This window comes from Podarcis filfolensis (genome assembly GCF_964270895.1).
Source record: "Podarcis filfolensis genome assembly, chromosome: 2".
In the NCBI taxonomy this organism is placed as follows: Eukaryota; Metazoa; Chordata; class Lepidosauria; order Squamata; family Lacertidae; genus Podarcis; species Podarcis filfolensis.
In genome coordinates, this window is record NC_139605.1 from 43,136,960 (window position 1) to 43,164,030 (window position 27,071).

Consider the following 27,071-nt stretch of genomic DNA (forward strand, 5'->3'; position numbering starts at 1 on the left):
ATGTTCAAGATCGCTTCCTGTAGATTACTCTTCTCCCCCTCACACTTTATTTATTTTATAATAATTACGTTGTACGGGTTTAGATGCCTTTCAGCAGAGATCAGATAAATACCATTTGCTGGCAGCAACAACAGGAGCGGGGCAGCGCCCCCAGGTTTTGATCCTGGGTTCCCCAGGGGCCTCTGCTTCGCCACTGCAGGGAGAAGGATGCAGGAAACTGGAAGGGATGCGCCTTTGGTCTGATCTGTGTTACCTGCTAGCAGCGCTCCTGTTCCGCTCATGGCACAGTAGGGCTTTATACCAACCTTTCAATACATGGACGTGGGTGACCTAGGGGCTCCGATCTGCACCAGTCTCCTTCCAAGGCAGTCACGTGAAACTTCTTCGCCTGCCCCTCGGATTTGGTGCAGGTCAAAGTTTTGTGAGTACTGTACTACCTTGTTCTTGAAGCCACCTTGGTCATCATAGCTGTTCCTTGGGGAGGAGAGAGCACTTCACTCATGGCCAGAGGCACCACTCTCCTTTTATTATTCCTTGATTTAGACGCGTCGAAGAAGCGATTGCAAACTCCAACAGGGAATTCCGGCAGGGAAAGACGGGACTCCACAGCGCCATCTGGTGTCGCAGTGTTATATCGCATATACAACGCATATAAAACGATTTTTCTTTACCAATCTAGCTGAGGACTTGCAGAGCTTCGCTGCGCAGTTGGCTAAACTTTAGAGCTGAGCCGACCAATTAAAACAAAACAAAAAACCCTCATAGCAAAGCCTTAGAGCGGCCATCCTCAGCCTGGTGCTCCGGCCAGATGTTGTTGAACTATAGTTTCCATCATCCCTACCTATTGGATCTTTTGCCGGGGGTTGGTGGCAATTGTAGAACAAAACATCTGGAGGGCTTGGGGGACAGTTGTCTTAGTCTGCAGCCACCCGCTCCTGCATACCTACTTGGACGTAAGGCCCCTTTTATTCCAATGAGACTAACTAAATATGCAGAAGTTCGCACCTGAGCTAAAGGGGGTGGTGCCCATGCACGTCACCACGCAAAATAAATCAATCAATCAAAAGTTGTCTCCATGTTGTAGACTAGGATTAAGGGCGAGTCCTGGATCTGAAAACAGTAAGTGCTGGATTCTTTATTTATTTACTACTAGTAGTAGCTATCTAACCCTTGGACCTCAAAGCGTTGCAAAAACAAATCTAAAATCAAACACGGAATGATCAGAAAACTCGTAACCGCGATTTTAAAAAAACGATTAAAAAATAAAAACCAGAAAATTAACAACAAGGGCAAGGGCAGGAGGGGATTTGTGCCACTGAGCCGAGTTTTCTAAATCGGCGGAGTCACTGCTGCTCGGGGGAGTGGTAACTATTCCTGCGTCAGTCTAGTGAACCTGAATTCCCAACGGATTTAGAAATGGAGAGAAAATTAACAAATGCTTTTCGGGGGGTGGGGGGTGGGGCAAAGCAGCCACTCCGGATTCACCGCTGAGGATGGCGTCCGTGTCCCAGTGGCGCCTTTTGCAAAAGCCTGGCGGCGGAGAAGTCACACTCGCCCGCGGCGCCGGGCACCCTTCCTTCCCTTGCGCGGAGCATCTCCGCGTCCCTCCCGAGGCTGCCGCCTGAGGTGCTCCTTAGAACCTCGCTCTGGGCTGCCATAGGCCGGCGCGGGGCGCATGCGCGCCTCTCTCCGAGGGCTCCCTCTCGCCCGCTCTCTGCACCTCCCTTCCCCTCCCGTTCTCTTCCCCCTTCGGACGCCGCCGCCGTCGCCGCCGCCGCAACTTTTCTTGCACTTCGGAGGAGCGGCGAGGGCAGAAGCGCGCCAGACGCCGGAGGGAAGGCGAGCGCCGGGAGCGACTCTGCGCCGCGCGGCGGAGCATGTAGCCGTGGGGAGAAGGAAGGAAGGAAGTCGGTCGAGGGGAAGAGGCACCTTCGCGCCACCGCGGGCCATGGATTGGGGCAGCCGCCGCCGCCTCCCGCTTTGAAGCCCGGAGGAGCTCGCCTTGCGCCCCCCCCCCCGTCGCCCCCCGTCTTGACTGGCTTGCAATGGAGGGACGCAGCCTGGGCACGGCTCGACAGCCCCGGGCGCCCCGTGGCAGCGGGTAGGCAGCAGGCGAGCGCCGGAGGGAGCCTGCAGGCGCGCTCCGGAGGCACCCAACCCGCTGCTGCAGCACCACCAGCGCCACTACCTGGGCCGGTCTGAGCCCCAGAGCCGAGCGAGGAGCTGCCAGCCTGGGAGCCGGTCCCGTCCCCTCGCGACCGCGGATGGACCTTGCGAAGGAGGCGCCTCTGCTCCGTCGCTGGAGCGGCCCGGCCCGGCCCGGCGGAGATCCCTTGCCAGCCTTTCTCTGCCTCGGAGCGTACGGCGACGATTTGGGCTTCGCACCGCCTCGCTTGTGGATTACTTGGCTGCTAAGCTAGGCTCGCTTTGGCGGGTCTCTCTCTTCTCCTCGCCCGTCCGCCCCCGACCACCCCCCATCCATCTTCGACGCTTTCTCCCTCCCGCAACAACAATGGAGGTGAGTAACACAATTTAGGAATGGGAAAGCGGGGCGGGGGCTCGAAATCCGCTGCGCTGCGGGAAGGAGGGGAGCGGGGTCCGAAGCGATGGCTGGATTTGCTCCAAATTTGCGATCGGGGGGAAATCGTCGAAAGAGAGAGAGAGCGCGCTTGAAAATTAGCTCCTTGGAGAGGGCGGGCGCGAGAAGGAGGCTGTGGCTTCGGATTTCTTACAAATATTTGGCTTAAGGTGAAACTGACGAGAGCGAAAGAATGAGAACATAGGCTTCCCTCTCTCTCTTCACCGCGTTCATTCAGGAGCCCCTCTTTGTGCGCGCTCCCCCGCCGGTCAGAACTCTCCAGTCTCGCAACAAACCTGTTGCTGCAAAATGCTCCGATTCTGCCCCACCCTTCCCATAATGTCCCCCCCTCCCCTTGTCTTAGTATTGTTGATTTCCTTGGAAAGCCCTTATCTGTTCTTTTCAGAACTTATTCCCAGCGCCTAAAGCTTCTCAGTCTAACCCACCCCCCGGGCCATCCGCCACCTCCAAGGCGGATCGAGGTTTATAGGACATCTCTTGCAGCTTTCTCCCGTGCGGACTTCTGTTGAAGAACCCGGGCATGGCAGACATGGAGGCCTGTACCTTTAAGAGAACTTGGCTCGTGGCCAGGGAAAAACCTGGCCGCTTTTCTTCTCCTCCTCCTCCACCTCAGCCCCTCAAATTTTGCTCTCTGTTTCTGCATATTGTCACTTTTGCATCTGTAAAGCGTTCCGCTTGTGTTGGAAGGGGAGGACGGAAGGGGCTTTGCTTTATCCCCCCTCCTTGCTCCCCCCTCCAAGCCTCGCTGTCCCTTTGATGCTCCACATTGAGGAGGTTGTGTGTGTTTGTTTTTAATTGTCAATTGTATGCTAAATTAGTTACAGTCGCGAGGTCACCGGGAGTTCAGTTTCACCCAGAAACTAATCTTTTTGAGGGATGGCGGGGGGCGGAGGAGAGGAGAAGGAGAGATCCAGGGAGAGCTTGAACGAAAGTCCCGGGATATCATTTAATATGGAAGAACAGGGGTGCGAGGAGAAAAGGCAACCTTTTCCCTCCCCTCTTCCACCTCCCGGAGTTTTAGTATATGAGTAGCTTTCCTTGTTTAAAAACTGCAGCCCATAAAACCTTGGAATGCTTCGCCCGCTTTTCTTAGACAGCCCCCCTTCTTTTCCAAAGCCCCCTCCCCTCTAGGGCAAGGTGGTGGGCTCGCTCTTGGCCCTGCAAAGCCGTCCAGCCGGCCCGCCTCGGCAATTGTTCCTGCGTTTTACAACCCACCCGAGCCCAGGGGGCTCGCAGTCTGCATGCCTACTTACTCAAGGTAGAGCTAGCATTAAAACAGCGGCCATAAAACCAGATGCCCTAACAGGCTTTCCAGACCTCCTGTGCTCTTTTTTTCTTTTTTAATTGGGGGGGGGGGGAGAGAAGCAAGTTAGGATCGCAGGCGGGCGAGCCCTTCTGGCTGCTCTTGGGGAGGGATGATCTGCACCCACGGAAAAAAAAAACCTTTTAAAATAGCTAATTTCCCCCACAAAAAGCAATGGGCTGCTCTGTCCGGGGGCTGCCTTCGAACGCGAAGTTTAAATGGCCCGGTCCTAATGGACTCTTCGGTGGCGTGTTTCCAGTGTTCGCCGGGCATTTCAAAAAACGGTTCCGGGAGACTTGGTGGCGCTGCACACCACCGGGCCTTTCTTTTTGGCGCCCTCCGAAGGGGGTCTCCGCCTCCGAGCTCTTTCTCCGTTCTGGATCAGGCTGAACGGAATAACCCCAAGAAATGGTGAAGTATTATTACTTCTAACAAAAAGAGAGGGCGAAACGCGGAGAGAGGCACCGTCCCTCTTTCTCTGGCCCCCTAGTGTAGCGTCCCGGGGCTTCGTTTGACGGCTTCGGCTGCCCTCTATTGGGGGCGGCGGAGAACGGCTTCCGCGTCCAACTAGGCTCTCTCGCCTTTAAAACAAAGCCGGCTCCGCCATAAACCAGGTTTTAAATATTAGATCTATAGCTGGATCTGTGCGCAGAAGATCGCTCAGATGCAGCTATACTTGCGTTAATCCTCCGAGCCTAATATTTGGACTCGGCGCGCGGAGTTTGAATGGAAACTCCTCCCGAAGAATCTCCTTGCGCCCCAGGATTCCGAAGTCAAGGCCTGCCAGTGTCACGATCACAGCCGAAGATGGGTTTGTGTGTGGCAGAGATGGGTATTCTCATTCGGATATACTGTATATATTTTCTTTAAGTCCCCATCTGTGGATGACTTTTGGAGAGTCTGCCCCTGCTATCCCGCGGGGCAATCCCCCCTAGGACTGCGCGTCCTTGGACCCCCCCCCCTCTTGACTCCGCCAGCATCTTTGCGTGAGGCGTTCCCTTGCGACGGACAGGCTTGCATCTCCGGCGGCGCCCTGCCCTTGTCGGGAAGAAAGTGGTAGAGCTCCGAGGCTGGGACCGCGAAGTTGCCGTCTTGTTCGCACAGCGCTTTGAGAGAGGCGCAAGGCGCCCGACGGGTGGTGCCGACGTAGTCCATCGCTCATTCAACAGTCCCATAAGACAGGCGGAACAACCGAGGGGATCGGGCCACACAGGGAGCCAGTGGCAAAAAGGCGGGGCGGGGGACGTTGAACCTCTTATGTGGACATCGGCCGAAACACACACATTGGCTTCTCCCTATAGCTGGGGATTTATTCCCTTCTGTTATTTGCACACGCACATGAGCTTTGCATCCCCCCGACGGCTGCGGGGGCTTTCTGTTCCTCTCCAGCCTCGCCTTCTCTGCTCCCTCCCCGTCCCCAATTTGCTGGAGCGTGGCCGGCTTTATGGGGCATGAACTCTCCACATTCCTTCAAGGCGCTTCAGACTGCCGGGGAAATAAATCGGGCGCCGTCAGCGGCCCGTCACTAGACGCGCACCCCCCTCCGGCCTGTTCCCCCAAATTCCTGCAGCCTTGTGTCATGCTCTGCTCGGGGAGGAAGGCCGCTCCGGGGAGCTACGTTGGCCCTTGGCTTTCTCCCGAAGTACGGTAGGAGCTCCTTGGTTGATAAGGTGATTTATATATGTAGATCTGTAGTAAGGGGAATCGGGCTGTGGGTGGACGAGGCCCTCTGGACGCAGCAAAGTTCGGGCCTGCCTCGGCGCGAGACTGCAAGCGCGGGGACCCCGCGATAGGCCGGGCAGGGCCAGGTTTCCTCGCTCGGGCCCTTCCGGCGCCAGAGCCACCTTTCTCGTGGCGCGATCGCCTGGCTCTAAGGCGCAAGGGAGCCCACCGGTGTCAACGCACCGGCCTTAGAGCCTGGGGGAGCCGCTCCGCCACCGGCGACCCTCCGAAAAGCCCCCTCGTTTCCGCGATCCGGCGTACTCTACAAGGCCCTTCTTGGAACCCAGCCCACTGAAGCGAGAGGCGCCCACAGCTCTCCGCACCGATATCCGTCGAGCCCGCGAAGCGCTTTGACCATTATTAAGCCCCCTGGAATAACGGCGTCCGACGTCCTAAGGCAAGACCGGCGTTAGAGGGGAACGGCGACGCGGTCTGGACGGGTTCGTCAATCGGATTAGGTGGAATGCGCCTACTTGAAAGACCAAACTAGCGCGTGAGTCTGGAGCGGAGACCAAGTAGCTTCTCTTTGCTTGCATTATTAGGGCGTCATCCTGTCCCTTATCGGATTCTTGTAATCGGGCCAATAAAAATCCAGCCATGGGAGCCTTATGCGCGCGTTATTTACTTGGGAGTAAACTCCACCGAAGCCGCCGGGGCTTCATTTCTCTGTTGTTATAAGCTTGGACGGCTACTGCTTTTCTGGAATGAGCTGTCCCTCGCTCTACGCTTCTTTTTACACCGACTTGAATGGCACACTTCACGCGGATCGAGTCCTTTATATCTTGCGTGCAAAAGTCCCGGTTGCTGTCCAAAGTGGCTCTTGGAGCGCTGAGGGCCACAGATCTACACCCCACCCGCCGCATATTTGCTCTTGTGACACTCACTCTCGAGTAGCCCCGTTCAGTTCACACACACACACAAACCCGGATCGGTTGGCTCCAGAGGACGATTTCGAGGTGCGACATTCCAGACTCTGGAATGCCTCACGTAACATTAAACGGGCGGGGCGGGACAGGTTACCAGAGTGCGGCCGCCAGATAGAACTTCGGGCTGCAAATTCTTCTCCATAGTCCCTTTTAAAGCAAGAACAAGGGTTTGCTCCCAGTTCATCAAAGGGAGCAATGAATCTTCTTCCCCTGTGAAAAAGAGCTGGTTTCCTTTTACTCCATTTGCCCGGATAATTGGGAAGGGAACAAGCAGCCCCCTATCGCCATTTGGCAGTACATGGAAGGGTTTCCTATACCCTTTCGCCTTCGTTCCCCCACTGTAACCAGAAATCGGCTGCGCGGAGGAGGGGGTGGGAAGAGAGGAGTCGAACTGGGTGGGGGGGCTAACTCGCCCCAGGTCCCTGCCCGAGGCTGGAGGAGCTTCCAATATGGATGGTCCCAGGGGTCCAGGTCACTGTCCTCTTATTGCCCCTTCGCCCAGAAGAGAGAGATCTGCGCTCATCGGCTGCTTCAAACTGCGGCGCGCTTCGGCGGACGCGTTTCTCCGCCGCGCGCCTTGTTGCCCCTCCCTCCATACGGCTCTGTCTTAACTTATCCAGATAGCACAGTGAGGAGCGGGATGGGGGGTGGGGTGGCACTGTCCGTCTCTGCGGGGTTTTGGTTCGTGTCAGAGCCCTCGGTCTTGCTGTCTGTGATCGGGGGGGAGGAGGCGGGACGGGATGAGACGGGGGATTTTATGCGCGGACGTTGGGGAGGAGCGATGGCCGGCGGCGAAAAACGTGCTTTGCAAACACCTTCCTGAGCAAGATCCGTTTTGACGATTCTCGTCTGGAAGCGGCTCCTATAATTAAAAAGGAGGAGGCGCGCGTCGTTCTAATCCGAAGCCGAGCGCCACGGCTGGGACGTGGGTGCTGTTGTCCTCCCTCCCCGTCGACTGACCGTCGCTCTCCACTTGTTGCGCGCTCCGCGTCTGAGCAGCGAAGCGCGGAAGGAGCTGGCAACGGCCTGCTTTTTCTTTCCGGAGGCGGATGGTGTGCGTGTATGTATGTATTTGTGTGCGTCCCTAAAACTGTGGGCTGGGCGCCGCTGCTACTCAGCTTTTTCCTCCTCGTTATCGAGACTGCTTTGGGATTCACTCAAAAGCCGAGCCTTCGCGGCGAGGCGGGTGAATGAACTTGGAGCAGACACTGGCTTGGCCACTGCACAAGTCCCTGGCTGAGGCGCAGAAGGACCGCCGCCTCTCCCAGACCCCGGGGGGCTGCGCTTTGTTCCCTCGTGAGATGGTCCGGTCCAGGCCATAAAAGCTTCTCGCTCTCTTCTTCCCTCCCCTGCAGAAGTCCATGGGAACCTTAGTCCAAGGTGGAGCTCTGTGGACAGAGGCAATGACTTCTAAGTACCTCTTTCTGAGTCTGGCCATCTTCTCTTCACTTATCCAAGTTGTGATAGAAGCCAGCTCTTGGTGGTAAGCTTTTTAATATTTTCATCATCTGTACAAATTAATTAACCCCCCTCCCTTTAAAAAAACAACAACCATCCAATAAGGTGGAGGAGGCCTACTTTGCTCCTGGGAAAATAAAAACTATGAACACCCTGAATCCATTTTTCCTATTCTTTTAGGAGGGATGGAGGGGAAAGGATAGGCAGTCTGCATTTATGTAGTCATTCAAATCCTGGTTTGGAATAAGTAGTACTCTAGAAACTAAATTAAATGTAAAATTGTAATCGGGAATGTCCTCCTGCCTTTCTAGACACATCTGTGCAAAAGTGAGACGCATATTTTTGAGTCCTGTGTGTTTAGGGTCTTGCTGGTTTCAGCTCAAAATAATTGTGCAAATGAGGCTGTGAAACCCTAGGCACACTTACTGGGGAGTAAGCTCCATTTTTCTGAATAGAATTTGCTTCTGAGTAAATATTCACACAGAGAGCTGAGATTAAATTTATCCCTTTGAAAACAGGCACACATGTTGAGGTCTTTAAGACATTGGGTGAATAAGGCGTTTGGTGACAGGATTCACTTGTGTGCCAATTCTTGATTGTGAATTTTTAAATGATGGCATGAGGGGAGGGAGGGCCTCGAAATCCCATTTAATTTATCTGGCCTGCATTACATCCTTTATGGATCATGAGACTGAACTTTTGCATGGTAACAATTCTCTTGCTACAGAAGATTCTCTAGTATCTGAATGTTATTTTTCTTTTTAAAAAAGATTAACATGGCATGTTAGAGAATGAAGCGTGTTCTGGGAGCATCTTGGATTTTGTTTCCGGGTTTGAAAAAAGAAAAAAAAATCCATAGGGATGGATAGTGTGAAATTTGAAGCCTAGGAGGGGAGACAGCCTAAGAGGGGGGCAACCATCATATTTAGATAGCTGCATAATTCAGTGTCTGTCTCAATAAATTCATGCATGTGGTTTACTTTAGCTTTCCAACGATTGAATGAAGCTGAAGACACACACACCCGGCACCTTTCCCACATTTTGGCCGTCGTCCCCAGCAGACCAAATGGAACAAGCAAATTTGTTTCAGGGCTGGGTTCCATGTCTGCGGAATCCACGCAGCATGTGCATTCAGCTGCTGTTCTTGAGCTCATTGTTGCAACCCTTTGTCTTTTCACAGGTCTCTGGGTATGAACCACATGAACCCCATGAACCCCGTTCAGATGCCGGAGGTGTACATCATTGGAGCCCAGCCCCTTTGCAGCCAACTGGCCGGGCTCTCCCAAGGACAAAAGAAACTCTGCCACTTGTACCAGGACCACATGCAGTACATCGGAGAGGGTGCCAAGACGGGGATCAAGGAATGCCAGTATCAGTTCCGCCACAGAAGATGGAATTGTAGCACTGTGGATAACAACTCTGTTTTTGGCAGAGTCATGCAGATAGGTAGGAAGTGCCTGGGAGTTGTGTGTGCTGGGTTTACGTCACGGTGTGTGTGCTAGGAAAACCTGCCAGGTTCTTTATGCGCCATTGAAACCTGTCAAGAAGGAGAAAGCTAAACGGCCTTTAGCCCAGAGATCCTTCCTGTGAAGCTAGAAGCACATGGGGACCACTGATGGTATGGAACAGGAAGAGTAGCATTGCCATTCTCACCTTGTCCTGATGCAGATTAAAATTAAGCCAGATCTCAATTTAAAGGAGGAAGCATGAAAACAAGATGTTTTCAGCCAGAACAGGGTCATTTCTATGTCTGGGATTCCAAAGCTGTGTGACAATTGAATTTGACTCCAGATTAACCACACGCCAGCTTTTTGTCATGCCATAATTTTTATGTTTAGTCCGTTTCCCCTTCACAGCCCAATTCTGTGTGTGTTTGGAAGCAAGCCCCCAAAGTGCTCAATGGGGCTTACTCCCTAGTTAAGTGTGCTTTAAGACTGCAGCCTTTCCCCCCTAGCAAAATAATTTTTGTTTCAAGGGGATTTCAAGTTAGAAATGAAATATGTTGGCACTCGCAGTCAACGTGCTTTCATTGAGGCTAAGAACATAGGTAGGTGTTGCATGCGTTTAACCATAATTATTATGGTTAATTAAAAATGCTGTCTTGGAGCAATCTCTCAATCCCTGTATGCTGAGAGCGTAGCTTCTGTTAGTTGCTTTTGACAGGGGCCTTCTGCTGTAGAGCTCACATCAGCCCCTGCTTAAATTACAAGGGTTAAAAGGCAGCATCACTCTAATGACTGATGGGTTGCTCCCCCTCCCCAACTAGAATAATGGCATTTGTAGTATACATTCAAATCTATGCATCTCTCTCCATGTCCCCTCCCCAGCCTCAAACGCACAACTTGTGTATACCAGCATCTCAGAATGCAGAGATCTAAATCTAATTTTAAATCCCGCTTTTTGAAATAGGATAGGGAAGGATTGGAATGACTTTAAAATTAGATTAAAGGTAACTTCATTTATGCATTGAGTAGGCTTCTGCATTGCTTGCAGGGATGCTGTTAAGTCACATTTACCCTAGAAGTTAATTTTATGTAAAAATAAGCTTTACAAAATCTCAGATTAAACATTTTCCATGCCTCCCCCCCTCCAAAAAAAGGAACTAAGTGGAAACACTTGTTTATTGAAGACTTAAGTTTTCTCCTGCAGCTTTGCATTACAGATGCTGTAGAACTGAGAGCTTTAGAATAACTGGTCAGATTATCACTGCCCCATACCGAAAAACAAATAAAAACAGTACAGCAAAAGCCTGAAAGTACTGAAACCTTAAGCGTTTGTATACCTGGTCAGGTATGTTGCAGCCTTGAAGACTCATGTCTAAGTTGCCATGGTCTCTTTTTGCAGACTTTGCATCTATAAGTCCTGGAATGGGTCCCCATTGCTTCCAGGTCTCTGTTTCTTCTCCACAAGACATCTGCATGTATTTATTTTTATTTAGTAGGGTAATTGGCCACTTAGATTAACTGAAAATAGAAGTGAGTGTAATGTGTGCATTGAGCTGTTAAAGATCCTGAAAAGTGTATTCATTGAGAACAAGTATGTGCTCTCATTGCATAGTTGGGTCTAGTTTCCTCGAATAAACTATTGGATTGGTTGCTGTTTCTCTTGAATGGGGGACAAGATCTCAGCTTCGGTGCCCTGCTTCTTGCATAGACATGGCTCAGCCTTACAGGGCTATAAATCCACTTACAGTGTGCAGTTAGGACAAAAGATTGTGCCAGTTTGGGCTCTCTGCCTGGATCTGTATGTTTCTCTATGATGTCTTTGCTGATTGACCTGAAAGAATTATGAGCTGATAGTGGTTTGATGTAGCACACTAAAAATCCTGGAAGTTTATATAACATTTCAGACTGCTGTTGGACCAAATTTAAGTCAATAGCAAAACTCTAGCTAAGTTCAATATATCCTGCAATATGTTCAGATTGCAAATGAGCCATCACTATGGTACCAAAACGTTGACTTGCTCTCTGTGTAACTGCTCCCAGGGGTTGATCATCTAAACCTGATTTGCAAAAGCCTTGGCATTCACTTCAGTGTGATGTGAATCAGATCACCACAATATTGCTGGCTCAAATAAAACATGCTGTTTCCTTGCTTCTGAAAGAGCCTGGAAAATTGGTTGCATAATATTGGGGAAATGTCTCTGTGTGTTGTTGTTGTTGTTTTCCCTCCCTGGAAGGAGAAAGTAATAAACTGCAACAAATTCAATTAATAACTTTTTAAAAAATGTCTATGACTAGACATTTTACTGCACTGGCAATAATAGTGGAATCTCGGCTTCAAGTTGAGAATGCTGTTCAAAGGAAATATAGCTTTGCACCTTATCATATGTTTGTATAAGTCCTTGCAGCTTGATGCAAAAAAACCAAAACCAAAACCCCAAGGCAGTGTCCTCCCGTGCGCAGTTGGGCAGCTTAAATCCCATTGACGGCGATGGCATTTCAACCATCAAACTGAGCCGGATTACAGCCTAAATTCCCTTTCGAGATGTGTAAGCGAATCGCTTGTTTTTTCTGCAGCCCCTTTCTGTCAAAATAGTATAAAAGTAGGGAGGGCTTTTTTCTTTTTCTTCTTCTTTTTTTTGAAATAGACATCAGCAGTTTACATGGGAGAATGCAAGAAAGCTTTAGACAATAATAATAAAGGAATCGTGTTCGTGCCTAGCAGAGAGCGAGGAGCTTCTAAACAAACCAGCCCTCTGCTGGCAACAGGACTTCAAATACTGTCAAAGTTGATGAGACTTGCTTTAAACAGGCTCCTACCGTCTGAAGCTGAAGCCTACAGAAAACAGTTTCATGGCACAGGGCTGCTTGCTCAAACTGCTCCCCCCTCCCCTGCAAATTTCTTCCATCTGTTTTCTTTCTCTCTTCGGCGTATTTCGATCTCTACCTTTTTGCCCCTGTCCAGACTTGAAAGGGTTCTTTTCAAAACATGCTTGTGGAGAAGAACCTAGACGTGGCATATCCCCCAAAATGATAGTGAGATGTGAGCTATCTCTGTGGAAAGGGACCAATTAGGCAGAGCTCCTATGAGCTTTGCTGTGAATGACACTAGAATAAATACTACAGGGTGCTTTCAGTGTTCTGCTATGTCTGTTAAAATCGAGTCCAGCTGATAAAATGTGACCAAGAATTGGTAGGCCTATGTAGTAGTACAAAGTTCTCCAAAAGCAGGAAGGTGTCCTCAAACAGAAAATGCCTCAGTTACAATGGTTGGGTGCTTTGGTGTGTGCCTTCATCAGTCTGTTCCGTTTGTTTAAAATGTTTGATTTTCCAGTGATTCCGAACTTCCTCAAATAGAAAAAATATATATCTTCGAAAGTGCCTAAATAGCTAAAGGCTCCACTGAGGAATGGGCTCTTGAAATTTGGGTCCCATTCTCTGAGCTAGTGAAGTTCTTGAAATTGTTTTTGTGTAAAACAACAACAAACCCCCAAACCTCTGGTTTCTTAGAAACATTAGCAGCACAAAAGGCAGAGCTTTAACACAGCTTTAACCTTTTTGGAGCTGTTACTGTGAGGACAGTGTGTGTTGCAAAGTATCTGCTGGTCATTAAATAACAGGGAGGGGGGTAGCCTTTTACCTTTTGTAGAGACCCTTAGCTACTCTTTTGAAAGACCACAGAGAGCATGGTCTGGCTAAAATTGGGAGGAACTGAAAGATGTGGCTTGTGGGCTTCATCAAGCTCCTACGAAGTGAGATTTTTATAGATGAATTCTTTTCGGGGGGGAAATTGGATTCAGGTAATATACCAACTAATGAATTTCCCCTCAGGATAACTAGTAATTAGCCGACTTGAGTGGAGCTTTCCATCACAGAAAACTCTCTCTTTTATGCTGCAATCCTGTGCACATTTACTAGGGATAAAGTCCCATCTAACCAAATGGGACAAGCTCTGAACTTCAAACCTTTAAACTTTGGCAATGAAGAAGAAACATCTTAAGAAGGCTTCTGACATTTTTTCTTTTACTTTACCAGAGCTGATGGCCAGACCTCAGGCTTCTCCAATATGTTTCCTTCTTTGTAGATAAATGAATAGCTAATTCAAGATGCCTGAATTTCTTTCTAAGCAGCATAGCAGACTCTAGGATTTTTATGCCACTATCCTGATATCTAATACCATCAGCCACAGTGGGAACACTTCATTCATGTGCTGTTGTTTCCCTTTTCAAATGAACATCTGTCACGTTGGGAGTGGGGGAAGCTCAGAATTGAATGGCAGTTGATCTTCACCTGTATTAAATAAAATAAATGTATGTGATCCTTGTGTGTAACTCCGAGCCTCCTCTTTTTCCTTGCAGGCAGCCGGGAGACAGCCTTCACGTACGCAGTCAGTGCTGCCGGTGTGGTCAATGCCATGAGCCGGGCCTGCCGGGAGGGGGAGCTCTCTTCCTGTGGCTGCAGCCGGGCTGCCAGGCCGAAAGATTTACCTCGGGACTGGCTGTGGGGTGGCTGTGGGGACAACATTGACTATGGCTACCGCTTTGCCAAAGAGTTTGTGGATGCCCGCGAGCGAGAGAGGATCTACCAGAGAGGAACTTACGAAAGCGCCAGGATCTTGATGAATCTGCATAACAACGAAGCAGGGAGGAGAGTAAGTCTCACACACCCCCTCAAACCGCCGCCCCCTCCCCCCAAAATAATGTTTGCTCTTGCCTTTTCTCACCGTGATGCCAAACCGTTTGTGTTCCCAAGGCCTGTTTCAAATCTATAGCAATACCTGTTCCCAAACCTCTGTCTGTGGTTGTTTTTTTGGTGAAGAGCAATTTTCTTTTGAATGAATTTGAACGATGGGTGATCTCTGGAATATGTCTTATTTAAATAAGAGAGATCCCTTATTTTCCTTTAGATCAGGAGGGGGAAAGGTTCCATTTAAATGCAACGAGTGAGAGTGGGAGAAGGAAGCCTATCAGTAACTACTAGCTAGAATGGCTGTGCTCTGCCGCCACAGTTGTGCTCGAATCCTGCTTGCTGATTTCCCCACAGGCTTCCGGTTGGCCACTGTGTGAACAGGATGCTGGACTAGATGGGCCACTGGCCTGATCCAGCAAGCTCTTCTCATATTCTTATGTATAAGCTCAGTGGCAATGACAAGGGCCATGGGTTGATAGCCTTCCTTCAAATGGGCTAAATACGTACCCCCTTCCCACCTCCCTTCCAAGTTGTTCTAGTAAAATAGTGCAAGTCACAGTGAATTTTATGCAGAATAGAATTTTATTAGTTTATATTTCCAACCAATCCAGTTTTCTTTGGAGCGGGTGACCGAAGCGCCGTATTTTGCCGGAGTGAAATATTCTTGCAAGGGGGCTATTTTCACTCTTCCTTGTGAGGTTGTGAAAAAAAACACACCCACCCAACAACCAGCTTCTCTGTATTATTAGAAAACATGCTCTTCTGCGGTGGAAGTCAGTTTTTATGGCTTTTTTAATCTTTAAAATCTTTTAAACGAATGAGTGTAAACTTCATTTTTATTGCCCTGGAGTGGAAGGAGCCAAAGTCATTATTTTCCTAGAAGTGACGGTGCCAGGACTCGTCGGCTGGAGACTTTACACTTGTGTTTCAAGGTGAATTAGGATGAAGGATAATTGAAAATTAATAGCATTTAAATGTGAGAAGAAGGCATCTGAAAGCAATGGAAAGGCCAATTTGCTGCTAGGCAGGAGAAAAATGGCTTTTCACAGTTGCCCCTGTCGGCTTCGAGTGGTTCCCTGCTACCACCCCCTTTGAGCTGCCTCCCTGCGATGGCATTTGGCAGAGGCTGAACTCTCCCTCCTCCATCTCCCGCCCCCCCAAAAAACTTTCTTTTAATGCTGGGTGGAAGTGGCATTCAGCATCCACCTAATGTGTCAGACCCCAGGATTTTTGGGGCTGTGTCAACACTGACTCATGTCTATTTATACAGGGTAAATTATCGAGGTCTCCTTGCCAAGGCTTTACAAAGAGGATATTGCGGTGTAGGCCTGTCCCCCACCCAGAGGTGTTTTGGGGTTTTCTCTCTTGGACGGAGCGGCTCAGCTGCATGCGGAGAGATTGGTGTAGGAGGGAGCTGCCGAATCAGGAGTGGAAAATCTGCAGTGCGGGTGGTGTGCAGGGAGAGAGAAAATCTGATGCAAGTCTAGCAGCGGCAAGCCAGTCCACTGACTGGTCAGGTGGCATTGATTTTAGTTCTGCCGTCTTGTGTGTGGCTGAGGATTGGCGGCAGAGCATCTGTTTTGTGTACAGAAGATCTTGGGTTCAATCCTCGGCATCTCCAGATTGGGCTGGGAATGCCTCTGTCTGAAATGGCCAGCCAGTATGGACCTTGGATGGGGGACCTGTAGCCCTCTAGACATTGTTGGACTCACAGCCAGCAGAGCCCAATGGCCAAGGATGATAGGAGCTGTAGTCCAGTAACATACACTAGAAGGAGCAACAAACTGACTTGGTAGGCAGTTTCCCATGTTCAAGGGAAGAAGACCATAGCTTAGTGACTTAAACCTGGCCCCAACTGTTTCCCTCTCGGAATCTCGCCTCTCTAGCTGATCTCAGCCTGATATAGCTCTTTAGCCAGGGAAACGACCACCAGTGAATGCACAGTATCTCTCATGCTTCTGCCTAATCCCACAAGCTAGGTGGCCATATTGGGTGCTTTTCGCTGTCCATTTGAACAAATTTTGAAATGGACTTCTGATTATGGTTTGAAGCAGTGCCTGCTCCCATCTGACATGACATGGTTCTTGCGTTTTTAAGATGTGCTAGGGTGTTTGCAAGTGCATGGTTGCTAACTGGATGGCTGCTTCAATAATGGCAGTAGGATGTGTTCGTGGGAGTCACTCTGCATTTGCCCTGTGAACATGACAGCCAGCAGTTCACCTCGATAGTTTTGAGGCAAACGAATAATTTGCAATACACACAGTTTGCTTGGTTTTCAATTTGGAACAAGCCATGGTTATTCTTATAAGTGAATATGCGATTGAAAGAATTGGCTAGATGAGGTTAACAGAGAATGTGCGAACACCGAGCGTGTTCCAGTGGCCAAACCATTTCCCCTACTTTCTTTACAGTAATTGTAGATTTCAGTGGTTCTTGGAGTGGTCCATAACAATGGTGCTGCTGCTGCTGATAATAATGATTATTTTATAATGACAACAGTTAAAATAACGTCAGTTAAGACAACAGTGCTTTTAAAGTTACAGTGAGTAATTACAAAAACAAGGAAAACAGTAGCTTAAACAATAGAATGCTGTCAAAGCTCCATAGTTTGGTAAAACAGAAAAGGCACAGTGAATAAATATGCTTTGATTCTTCTTCTAAAGGAAGGGGAAGCAGTGTGCCAACTTGACCTCAAGGGGAAAAGAATTTGACAGCTATGGGGCCGCCACTGAAAAGGCAAAACTATTTGAACTAGGCCTGTGCAGTATGCCATAATAAATGACCTGATTTTTAAAAATAAAATCTTTATACTTTATACTGGCAGAAATGAGAGCAAGAACTTTCCAGCAAGAGAAGAATGCTCTGGTGCTGCCTGGGTACAGGAGCTCTTATGTGTTCATGTGGTTTTCCTGCCCATTTGTTTTAGTCTGGGGAGCAGATTTGCATATGGACCGGGCAAGAATCCCCAATGCACACTGGAGAGGATATGAGATTTCAGTTCAGGGCATTATTCTTATTGCTCTGGCATTTGGAAATTTTCTTTAGCCAGGAAGGACTAGGAGTCAAAAGGTCTATTCTCAGATTTGGTTGGGAGTTACAGATCGCAGCATTTTTGAATGGCCAGAAGCTCACTCCTATTCCAGCCAGCATTGCCTGCGCATGGCTTCCTTGCGCAGTTGTCAGGGCCTGCTGCTACTGCTGCCTACCCTGGGTTGCCTTAACTGTTTTCCTTCCTGGTCCTGCATTCCAGGAAGCACCAGGTGGCTGGATCTAGGCATCCTTTTGGTTTTCTGTGGTGTCTCTGATCTAGTATAGCTCTGGAGCAGTGGTGAGGGAAGCCTTCTCTTCAGTCCTAGAGCCACGTTCCCTTCTAGGCCACCCTCTGGGGGCCATATGCTAGGAGTGGGTGGGGCCAGAGGCAAAGGGGGGTGGAGCAAGGAATGTAAATTTTACCTTTGTGCAGGCTAGATCCTACACATGCCCGCCTTCCACTGTCTATCCTCCATCATCATCAGAGTTCAAGGACACATTCCAGCCAGGCAGAAACACTGCCAAGGGGGCATGACTTGGAGAGAGGGCTGTATCCTGAGGAGAGTCCCAAGAACAAAAGAGAAATGCTGTGTGTGTGTGTGTGTGTGTGTGTGTGTGTGTGTGTGTGTCATTTGGCCCCAGGCCTGATGTTCCCTACCCCCTGCTCTGGGGCATTATGAAAATTTAAAAGGGTGTCTAGACCCAGCCATGCAGTGCTTCACACAGGGCCCAGCGGCAGAAGAGAGCTCCCAGTGCCTTGCCATACTTGGTGCCATCCTTGCCAGGCAGTATAGATGCTTTAGGCACCACATGGAAATACACTAATAGCATCATTAGGGGACCAGTGCCATGTGATGAGCTGCTCGCATCCATATCAGGGGTGATGTGAGGAGTTGTCCAAGAGACCCCTGATCCATGTAATCCAATGCTATTTGACTCCTGTGACCTTTTAATTTCCCGCCAGCATAGCGTGTGGCCTGCCACTGAGCTATTGTCCCCTCTCATCTCAGTGCCTGTCCAAGGGGCCAAGACAAAAACATCTGTAGAGATGTGGAGAAAATGACCCAATTCATGTGGTGAGCCACGGTATGCCAAACAGCTTTCCATGGAGTAATTTCAGCCTCCGTGTGGTGGCCAGACCATTCCCCGGGAGCGTTAGGAAGACTGCAATATAATCAAGAGTCTTATATGACAACTGGTGCTTAATTTTTTTAGTTGTTGGCAATTTATTGTCCACTTTTCATTATTGTCCCCATGGTTGGTGAAAGGCTTTCGGTAAATGATATGCTGCAAGTTGCACAGAGGGATGCGAGCCAGACTTGTTCCTGTCTGTTATGCACGTATGTGTGCTATGTATATATAAATATAATCTCCCCTTGGGTTATTTTTATTAGAAAGGTGAATAATAAGCCTATTAAACAAAGGAGGAGGCAGACAAACAAATTGACAGGGAAACGGGCCAGAAGTTCCTCTTTGTGTGCTGGACGCCCCCCACTTGCCACGCTGTGCCAGTTGACAGTTAAGAACAGGTGGGGCTTTTTGTGAAGGGAATGAATGAAAGTAAAGCCGTTTTTAATCATCCTTCACAATAAGGGCGGTGTGGTGTGTGTTTTTTTGAAGGATCCCAACAGGGCAGTTCAGAGGTGTGTCCTGGAAGAGTGACAGCGCTGAGCCAAGGAATGCAGTGCTGTCAAGGGGGAATGGATTCCCCGTTGCGAAGGCCATGCCTCCTGCGTGTTTGTGGCGGAGGTATATTTTGCCCCAGACTTGCACTGACCTTCTTCCTTCTTTCCAACTCCCACCCAGACGGTGTACAGCTTGGCAGACGTGGCCTGCAAGTGCCACGGGGTGTCCGGATCGTGCAGCTTGAAGACCTGCTGGCTGCAGCTGGCTGACTTCCGCAAGGTTGGCGACGCCTTGAAGGAGAAATACGACAGCGCGGCAGCCATGAAGCTCAACCCCCGGGGCAAGCTGGTGCAAGTGAACAGCCGCTTTAACGCGCCCACCATCCACGACCTGGTGTACATAGACCCCAGCCCCGATTACTGTGTGCGCAACGAGAGCACCGGCTCCTTGGGCACCCAGGGGCGCCTCTGCAACAAGACTTCGGAAGGCATGGACGGCTGCGAACTCATGTGCTGTGGCCGGGGCTACGACCAGTTCAAGACGGTGCAGACGGAGCGCTGCCACTGCAAGTTCCACTGGTGCTGCTACGTGAAATGCAAGAAGTGCACAGAGATTGTGGACCAGTTTGTCTGCAAATAGATGGGGATGGGTGGGAAGAGCTTTTTCCGGTCTACCAGCAGAGGGCAGTAGGGAGGGGGGAGGTTGCCCCAAGAAGGTCTCCACTCTTATTTATAGAGTCCAGCGGGTGCTTTCCTTGTTTAGAGATTTTTAAAAAAATCTTCTTCAGCAAGAAGTGATGGGAAAGCTTGCTGCATCCAGCTCAGACTGTGCATAGTTTTTTTAATATTTTGTTTTTGTTTTGCAATAACGGGTGGGAGAACCTGAGAGAATATTTATTTTACAGGATTTGGAATTAAGAAAAGAAAAGATAGAGTAGTTCAAAGGGAAATCCAACCCATCCCCATATAGCCTCGTGGGACATAGTAACAAGTGCAGTAGATGAAGTATCCGCGTTACATGCTTTGGATCAGAGCATGACCCGTAACGGCTTGGTGACATACACATCTGTGCAAGGTATTTCTTCTGAGCTTTAGCAACCCAAAAGAAGTGAGACAGTCAGATACAGCATTGATCCGTATAACTGTAACCTGTAGCGGGAGCTCTCCTCAACGTGGCAACTTGAAGGTGTGGGTGGAAGCAGAATTTCCCACAAGCCACAGTTGTGCTGCTAGGTAATATCTAAAGGCCCATTGGCGTGACATGGCGTTCCCCCATTTAGGCATGGGAATTCTGTGCAAATGCATTGTGGGGAATGACGCTAACCAGTAGTAGCCAGTGGGGTGGGGTGGGGCCTCCCGACACCAGTATTGCTCGCGTTTGCCTGGATGGCACTGGAGTAGGGTGGTAGTGAGTTCAAAGCTGTAACAACCTATATCGGGAGCGTGGCTCTGTAGCTCTGCCCGCCTGCAGCAGCCATGATGGATGCCAGTTTTAGGGCAGGTGGACGTTGCAGTTCTCTCACCAGCACCGTCCCACAATGCACCGTCTCGCGGGTCTCCATTAGAAGGAAGAGGTATTCTGAATGGGCAAAGGAAAAAGAACCAACCAACCGATTCCTTCAAACAGCTAGCAAACCAGGAGGAAAAATATCTGACTTTGACTGCACAGCGCAGATCAAAGCAGAATTTGGGACGTTGCCACGTCAAGTAAAACATGCCTATCTCATATTATGCACATTTAGAAAAGCCTTTCTGCCTTACTTTATAAGAATATTGAAGAGCTATCTGTGGGATTTCCTAAGCAGTGTGTGTGCCGGTTTGACTGTGCTGAAACTGCAGCTGCATTGTTTGTGCAGTCTGCAAAGTCCTTAAAAACAACAATAATAAATTCAAAACTAATTACGTATTTCTTTTTAAAGTGTTGTGCGTAGTCGGTTCCCTTTTTAAAAAATCAGTTGACTGATAGCATTGCGGAATTTGGGGAAATGCTGAGTTGATGATACGCCGCGTGGTACTTCTTTTTCTAAAGTGCTGTTACAATTCAAAGTGCCGTGTGGCAGCAACGCCTAAGTGATCATCCTGTGTCTTTTTCATTTTAATGCACAATGCTTTAGAAATATATTGCAGCTATGCACAAACTGCTCAAACTGTACTTGAGCAATTATATATGGGAAAACTATGGTCAGCTGGTGTCTGGTATCTCAAACCTTTTTTAAAAAAATACAATCATATTATCAGGACAAACTACAAACTTATGATTTCTTTTTTTAAAAGAAAAAAGAAAAAAAAACCAATAGCACAACAGTACAAAAGGCTTTCAATTTGCCAGGACAGTTTCTTCGTTTAGACTGAACTTGTTGCTATCTGCCCCCCCACCCCGGTCCACATTTAAAATAGCACACACTAACAAAGTTGGGTTTTTTAAAAACAAAAGTCAGGTTGGGTGATTTTGTTTTTTGCAGGCTTTCACAACACATGGGTGTTGAAGGGTAAGTCAATCACAAATTAATCAAGACTTTTTCAAATTCCTCCCAGAACATAGTATCTTTCTGCTCAATTCAGTGAATGCTCCTGTATACCCTCTACTGTTGGTTATGTTTGGGGACTGTACTTGCTTGATGCGTGAGTTTGCAATGATTTGGAGCAGACTTCCACAACCTACTGCCCTCCAAGTTTTGGGATGGCAACTCCCATCAACCCCAGGGCCATTGGGAGTTGAAATCCCAATCTTTTAGACTGTTGGTGCCAACACAGAGCTCCAATGCTTAAAAGTTTACACTGGTTACCCCTATGCAACTGAGACGAGTTCAAGGCCATTTAACTACTTGGGCCCAAGATATCCAAAGGACCACCTCATATTGCATATCCCTGTTTGATCACTAGCTTATTAGTGGTCCCCTGTGGCTCAGGTGCTGAGATTGTGTCTACCAGGAGACATGCTTTCAAAGTTGTACATCCAAATGTGGAGTTTCCTCCCAGCTGAGATCAGACCTGTTGACCTCCTGATCTCTTGGTGAAGACTTTTTCGAATTGCAGCAGGTGTTTTAAGTGAGGTGTTTGTGATCTTACTGTCAGTTGCAACTGATTTTGAGATGCGTGCTGTATCCCTCTTGTACACCGCTTAGAAATGAGGGTACTAAGCGGTATGTAAATGGCTAAATTCAGAGGGCACCAGGCTGGGGGAAGCTCGCTTAGAAGCGTTCTCTTTCTGCAGCTGCGTCATTGCGGATAATGGAAATGAGAGACACAAATGCATCTTAACACAAACGGCCCATGTTAATTTTTTTAAAAAGGCAGTCTTAGCTCTTGCCTTTGCCACAACCCCAGTGCTGCCTTTTCATTCCTTGAAAGACCTCTGCTCTTCCCCTAAATCATCCTGTCCAATACATATAAGCAGATTGCAGTGAATTCCAGGCTTCCATATTAGCATTACCATTTTAGAAGCTTTACTTTTTTGAAATTCTGTGAGCTGTCTCATTAATGCCATCAGGATTATCAGCTTTCCAAATGATGATTGCTCTTAATTTATTGTGCAAGGGTATATTTAACTTCCCTGGTTCCTGGTGTCTGCAAACCAATGTCAACTTAAAAATAAAATGAAATAAAGCACTAGTTCACTGAATATGTCACTTTTGGTTTTTATTATACAAAAACCATAATCCTTTTTCTAAAAAAAATATGTTGAATCACTTATTCTTTATAGCGACTCCTGTCTGTGAGAGCAGACAGGAGTCTAATGATCCTAGCTATTAAAATGCTATTTAATGTAAAATATTTCACTTGTGTTCTTCAGATATTATGTAAATCTACTATGTCCTCTTCTTTGTTCTGTACATTTAATGTACATATTTTCGTCTCGTGTGATTTGTATATTTCACTGGTTTTTTAAAAAAGGCTTATGCCGTAACGGAAAATAGACTATAAAAATAAAATGTTGGTTATATATTGGGAGGTGGCTTTAATTCTTTTGGAAAGAGGGTTTTTATTTAAACAAGGAGCAAAGCTGCTTTAAAGAAATACTTTGTGGTAAGATAGGCAAACAACAAACAAACTGAATATTAGAAAATGTGTAAAAAGGTGTGGGGAACTAAAACTTCCATCAGCCCTAGAAAGCATGGCAAGGGGGAATGGGAGTTGTAGTTCCACAGCATCTGGTGAGCCAAAGGTTACTTGCTATGGTACGATATAAATGCTTTAAAGTACAACCTTATATTTATCTAGGTAGAAGTAAGAGCCATTGAGTTCATTGGGGCCTAATCCCAGGTGCATTGATACAGCAAGTAAGAATGGAGACTTGGTAGAACCTTGAGGCTGCTGCTAAATTCTGCAAGCAGAATGAGAATCCTGAGGACTTTCAGTAGACAGTTTTTTCCTGATCTAGCTTGCACTATCTAGGTGGATGAGAAACCATATGCACAAATGAATCTTGCTTATTCAGTTCCCCTTCCTCAGCCAACAGCCAGTGGATCCTTTTTGGGAAAGTTAAAACGGGACTGATCGGCTGTTCAGAAGGTGGAGCTGGACTCATCTCCCTTTTCTCTACCCAAACAACTAGTTGTTGAAGTGTTTGTGTACACCCAGGCTCCACTGCTTTGTGCATGCTGTGCTGGACTTTACTTCAGTTCTGATCTTGCCTTATAAACAGGCAAAGCGAGAGCTCTCTCCTTAGGATAAGACTAAAGTACAGAAAGGATTTGGGACACTGGGATGTTGCTGTTGAATGCCAACAAGTCCACCAATGGTCATGCCGTTGAAAGCTGTTGAGAGATTACATTCTTTATGCAAAGGAGTCTTAGTCAAGTTGCCAGATCTTTGATAACAGTTAAGAGGCTGTAACTAAGACTGGCAAAGCTGGAGGTGATGGCTCCATCAAGGTAGCAGCAGAAGGCACAAACATGTCCTTGGCCGTTTCTGCGTGTATGCTGTATCTGGAGTAGACCTGGAGGGATTTGTTTGCTCCTGCAGTGACAGTATTGATTTCAGAGGGTAGGAAGCAGTAGCAGCCTGTGTGGTGGGACCATCCTCCCAACACTGCCGCCTCTTAGCCTACCTGAAAGGGGCTGGGTGGTGGCACAAGCTCATGGCTCCTTGGGTGCACCGCCTGGATTTGCTGTTCAGATGCGTCCATGCAGCTCTGTCTTGCCATCACCCCATTGCAGGCCTGTCCAGGTAAGCTGCAATAACACCAGTGCCACATGGGCCACTGCTGTGACGAACCAACAAGGGGATTGGCTAGAAGACCTGTGGAGGTTGGACTCCACAGTTCTGTAGGATACCTTTCTAGTTTTCACGAGCTCTTTCCTTCTTTGCATCCATGCTTTGTATTCATGTTTGCCAAAGCTTTGGGGGGTGGGTGAGCGTTAATAAAACAACAAGCCTAAATGATTTTAATCTCTTGCACACGGTATTAACATTTTAGTAACTCAGGGTGGTGAATTCAGAGATCTTGTATGAATCAGTCATTCAAAAGGATAAATGCCTTGGCTAACATCACACAGTTGAGGACGACTTGCACAGAGGAGCATTTGAACCTGCCTTTGTTTTCTGGAAATGGGGAGTTTGTGAGAAAGTTAAAGGAGCCCTAGTGGAAAAAACCATGATGAATACCAGCAGCTGGACAAAAAAGGAAATTATATAGATAGATTTCAAGTTCACCAGGAGAAACTTGGTCCACTCCACATTTGATTTCTTGAAATCTCTGCCACCTCAGCAAATCTTGATAGATTAGCTTTATTTTTTCCAAAAAAAGAGGCTAGCCTAACGTACTGAACCTCTCTTTGGGTGCCAAGAATGTGTTACACCACAAAAACAGAAGATCAACATGTAGCGTGCTTTAAAATAGCACTTCTGGGTAAATGCAATTTCTGTGGTCCGATTACTCACATCTGGTTCCATTTTTCTTCACTTGTATATTGACCAGCGTTCTTTATTGCGAAAGCACCGACCTCCAGTTCTCTCGGTCAGCATTTCTGGGGGACTGGAGTGTGTTCAAATTCTTTCTAATAACAGGGAAATTAACAAATTTATATCTTGGAAGCAGCAGCAGCATAGTTGTGCTACGGACAGAACAGAGATGATTTTAGATTTCAACCAAGTTTATCTGTTTTGGTTCTTTGTAGCTTTCCTACCTTGACAGTAGGTCTAAAATATTTGGAATATTTCTTTAAAACTGCAGCCTTAGAGCAGCAACAACAAAATCTGTCTTGATGTCAGAGCAAGGGTTTTATATATAAAACAAACCGACTATCAGATACACTCCCATCTAAAATTGTGTGGCATGCAAGTGAGTGCTAGAAATGGTGCAAACGTGGGATATGGTAGAATAGTTAGCAAATGGTTGCCTGCCCTGAACTATTTGGATGAAATGGACTGTAAATTCATTTATTTTAATTAAAAAGAAGTCCAAATGGGAAGTTACAATGCAGAAGAACACTGCTAGATTTTGGGGAAAGATTACTGATTACAGTATGAGGTCATCATATAATACTGAGGCAAATAAAATATCTTAATGCAGTGCATGCAATGTGAGGGTCTGGTAGGAAAAAGCCAAAAGCAACAGTAGGCTTTTTCAGAGTTCTTAAACAACATTTAAAAAAAATCACCTGTGTGCTTTTTCACAATAAAATCTTAGCTTTAATGCAGAAATATTTCCCACATTTTAAAAATTCCTCTGGGCTGTTATTATTAATAATATTATTAATAATTTTTGAATTATTTTTTAAAAAACTCAACCTACAACTGGTACCCTTAAACTGTTCTTAACCTGAGGTACCACTTTAGCTAATGGGGCCTCCCACTGCCACTGCGCCGCCACCGCACGATTTCTGTTCTCATCCTGAGGTAAAGTTCTTAACCCGAGGTACTACCTCCGGGTTTTCAGAGTCTGTAACGCAAAGTGTTTGTAACCCGAGGTACCACTGTATTCGGGAACTCTTATTAGCTTTGTTTTTAATTGGACATTCGATATCTATCAGAAACTAAGATACTATTAAAATATTTTCAATTTAAATTATAAAATGAAATAAACAACGCTTCTCCAATGTGAACATTCATAAATTATATTTTCACAATAAACCCAAAGCAGTTCTAGTCATCTCTCTCAAAGGTATCCTCAAGATACCAGCCGCAATTCTGAAATTTGTACCCTAAGTGGTGAGTGGTGGAGGTGATGTGGCCTGTGTGCATCTGCCTGCCAGATCATGCCATCGTTGCTGCCTTACTATCCTAATTGCTTCCTTTGGCGTGAACTTAGTATTACAGAATCAAAGAATTGCAAGTTGGAAAGAGCTCCCGGGGTCATCTAGTCCAACCCCCTTCTTATCCTCCCATTGCTGAAGATATCAAAGCTGACAACAGTGAACTCCTGGATGCATATAGTTCCAGGATCTCTGACGGGTGCCATAGCTATATGTGCTGGATTAGGCCATTAGATGCCAGAAGTTACACGTAGGCCACCTTTTCCCATGTTCAGTTTCCAATCTAGCAGGACAGGCGCATGCACACCAGCTTCCATGCACCCATGCCTCTTGCTAAATTGGAATAAATGAGAAAGTGGGCTACTTTCATTACTTCAATGTCTATTTGCTGACCTATGATTCACACTGTTGTTGTTTAGTCATTTAGTCGTACCCGACTCTTCGTGACCCCATGGACCAGAGCACGCCAGGCACTCCTGTCTTCCACTGCCTCCTGCAGTTTGGTCAAACTCATGCTGGTAGCTTCGAGAACACCATCCAACCATCTCGTCCTCTGTCGTCCCCTTCTCCTTGTGCCCTCCATCTTTCCCAACATCAGGGTCTTTTCTAGGGAGTCTTCTCTTCTCATGAAGTGGCTAAAATATTCCTTCATGGATCACTGCTTTGTCGTGGTGAAGGGGCTTGAGCTATAACTCAGAGAAGCTATGAGCTACGCCGTGCAGGGCCACCCAAGACGGACAGGTCATAGTGGAGAGTTTTGACTAAACGTGATCCACCTGGAGCAGGAACCGGCAAGCCACTCCAGTATCCCTGCCAAGAAAACTCCAGGCATGATTCACACTGGTGGCACCAACAAATTGGGGGGGGGGGTTGCACAAAAGGCTCAAAGTATATTTCTAGGTGGTTGAATTGTGTCCCACACGTTAAGAACTCTGGAAAAAAAAAGAACACTATATATTAATGGCAGGAGTCCAACTATGGGGGGAAGCTCCTTGTTTGGGGGGCACCCCACCTCTCTGGTGCAACCCATGCTGATTCTGACACTTTAAAAAAACCCATGACGCAGGTTACTTCTGGAGAG

The 27,071-nt window shown here is 47.6% G+C and overlaps 1 protein-coding gene across 5 annotated transcripts; it reads left to right on the forward strand.

The window, feature by feature from the left end:
- The first annotated feature begins 1,085 nt into the window (after positions 1 to 1,085).
- Positions 1,086 to 22,737, forward strand: WNT5A (Wnt family member 5A). 5 transcript variants are annotated; one of them, XM_083599141.1, is made up of 5 exons: positions 1,086 to 1,119; positions 7,906 to 8,033; positions 9,189 to 9,454; positions 13,809 to 14,101; positions 18,976 to 22,737. In XM_083599141.1, exons 2-5 carry the CDS (start codon positions 7,912 to 7,914, stop codon positions 19,432 to 19,434), a joined length of 1,140 nt encoding a protein of 379 aa, XP_083455267.1. In that variant the 5' UTR covers positions 1,086 to 1,119; positions 7,906 to 7,911; the 3' UTR covers positions 19,435 to 22,737. The 5 variants fall into 5 exon arrangements, 4 of the variants coding, with proteins under 4 accessions (XP_083455267.1, XP_083455265.1, XP_083455264.1 ...); XM_083599139.1 differs by lacking the exon at positions 1,086 to 1,119 and adding an exon at positions 1,479 to 2,518; XM_083599138.1 differs by lacking the exon at positions 1,086 to 1,119 and adding an exon at positions 5,381 to 5,544.
- Positions 22,738 to 27,071: the final 4,334 nt, after the last annotated feature.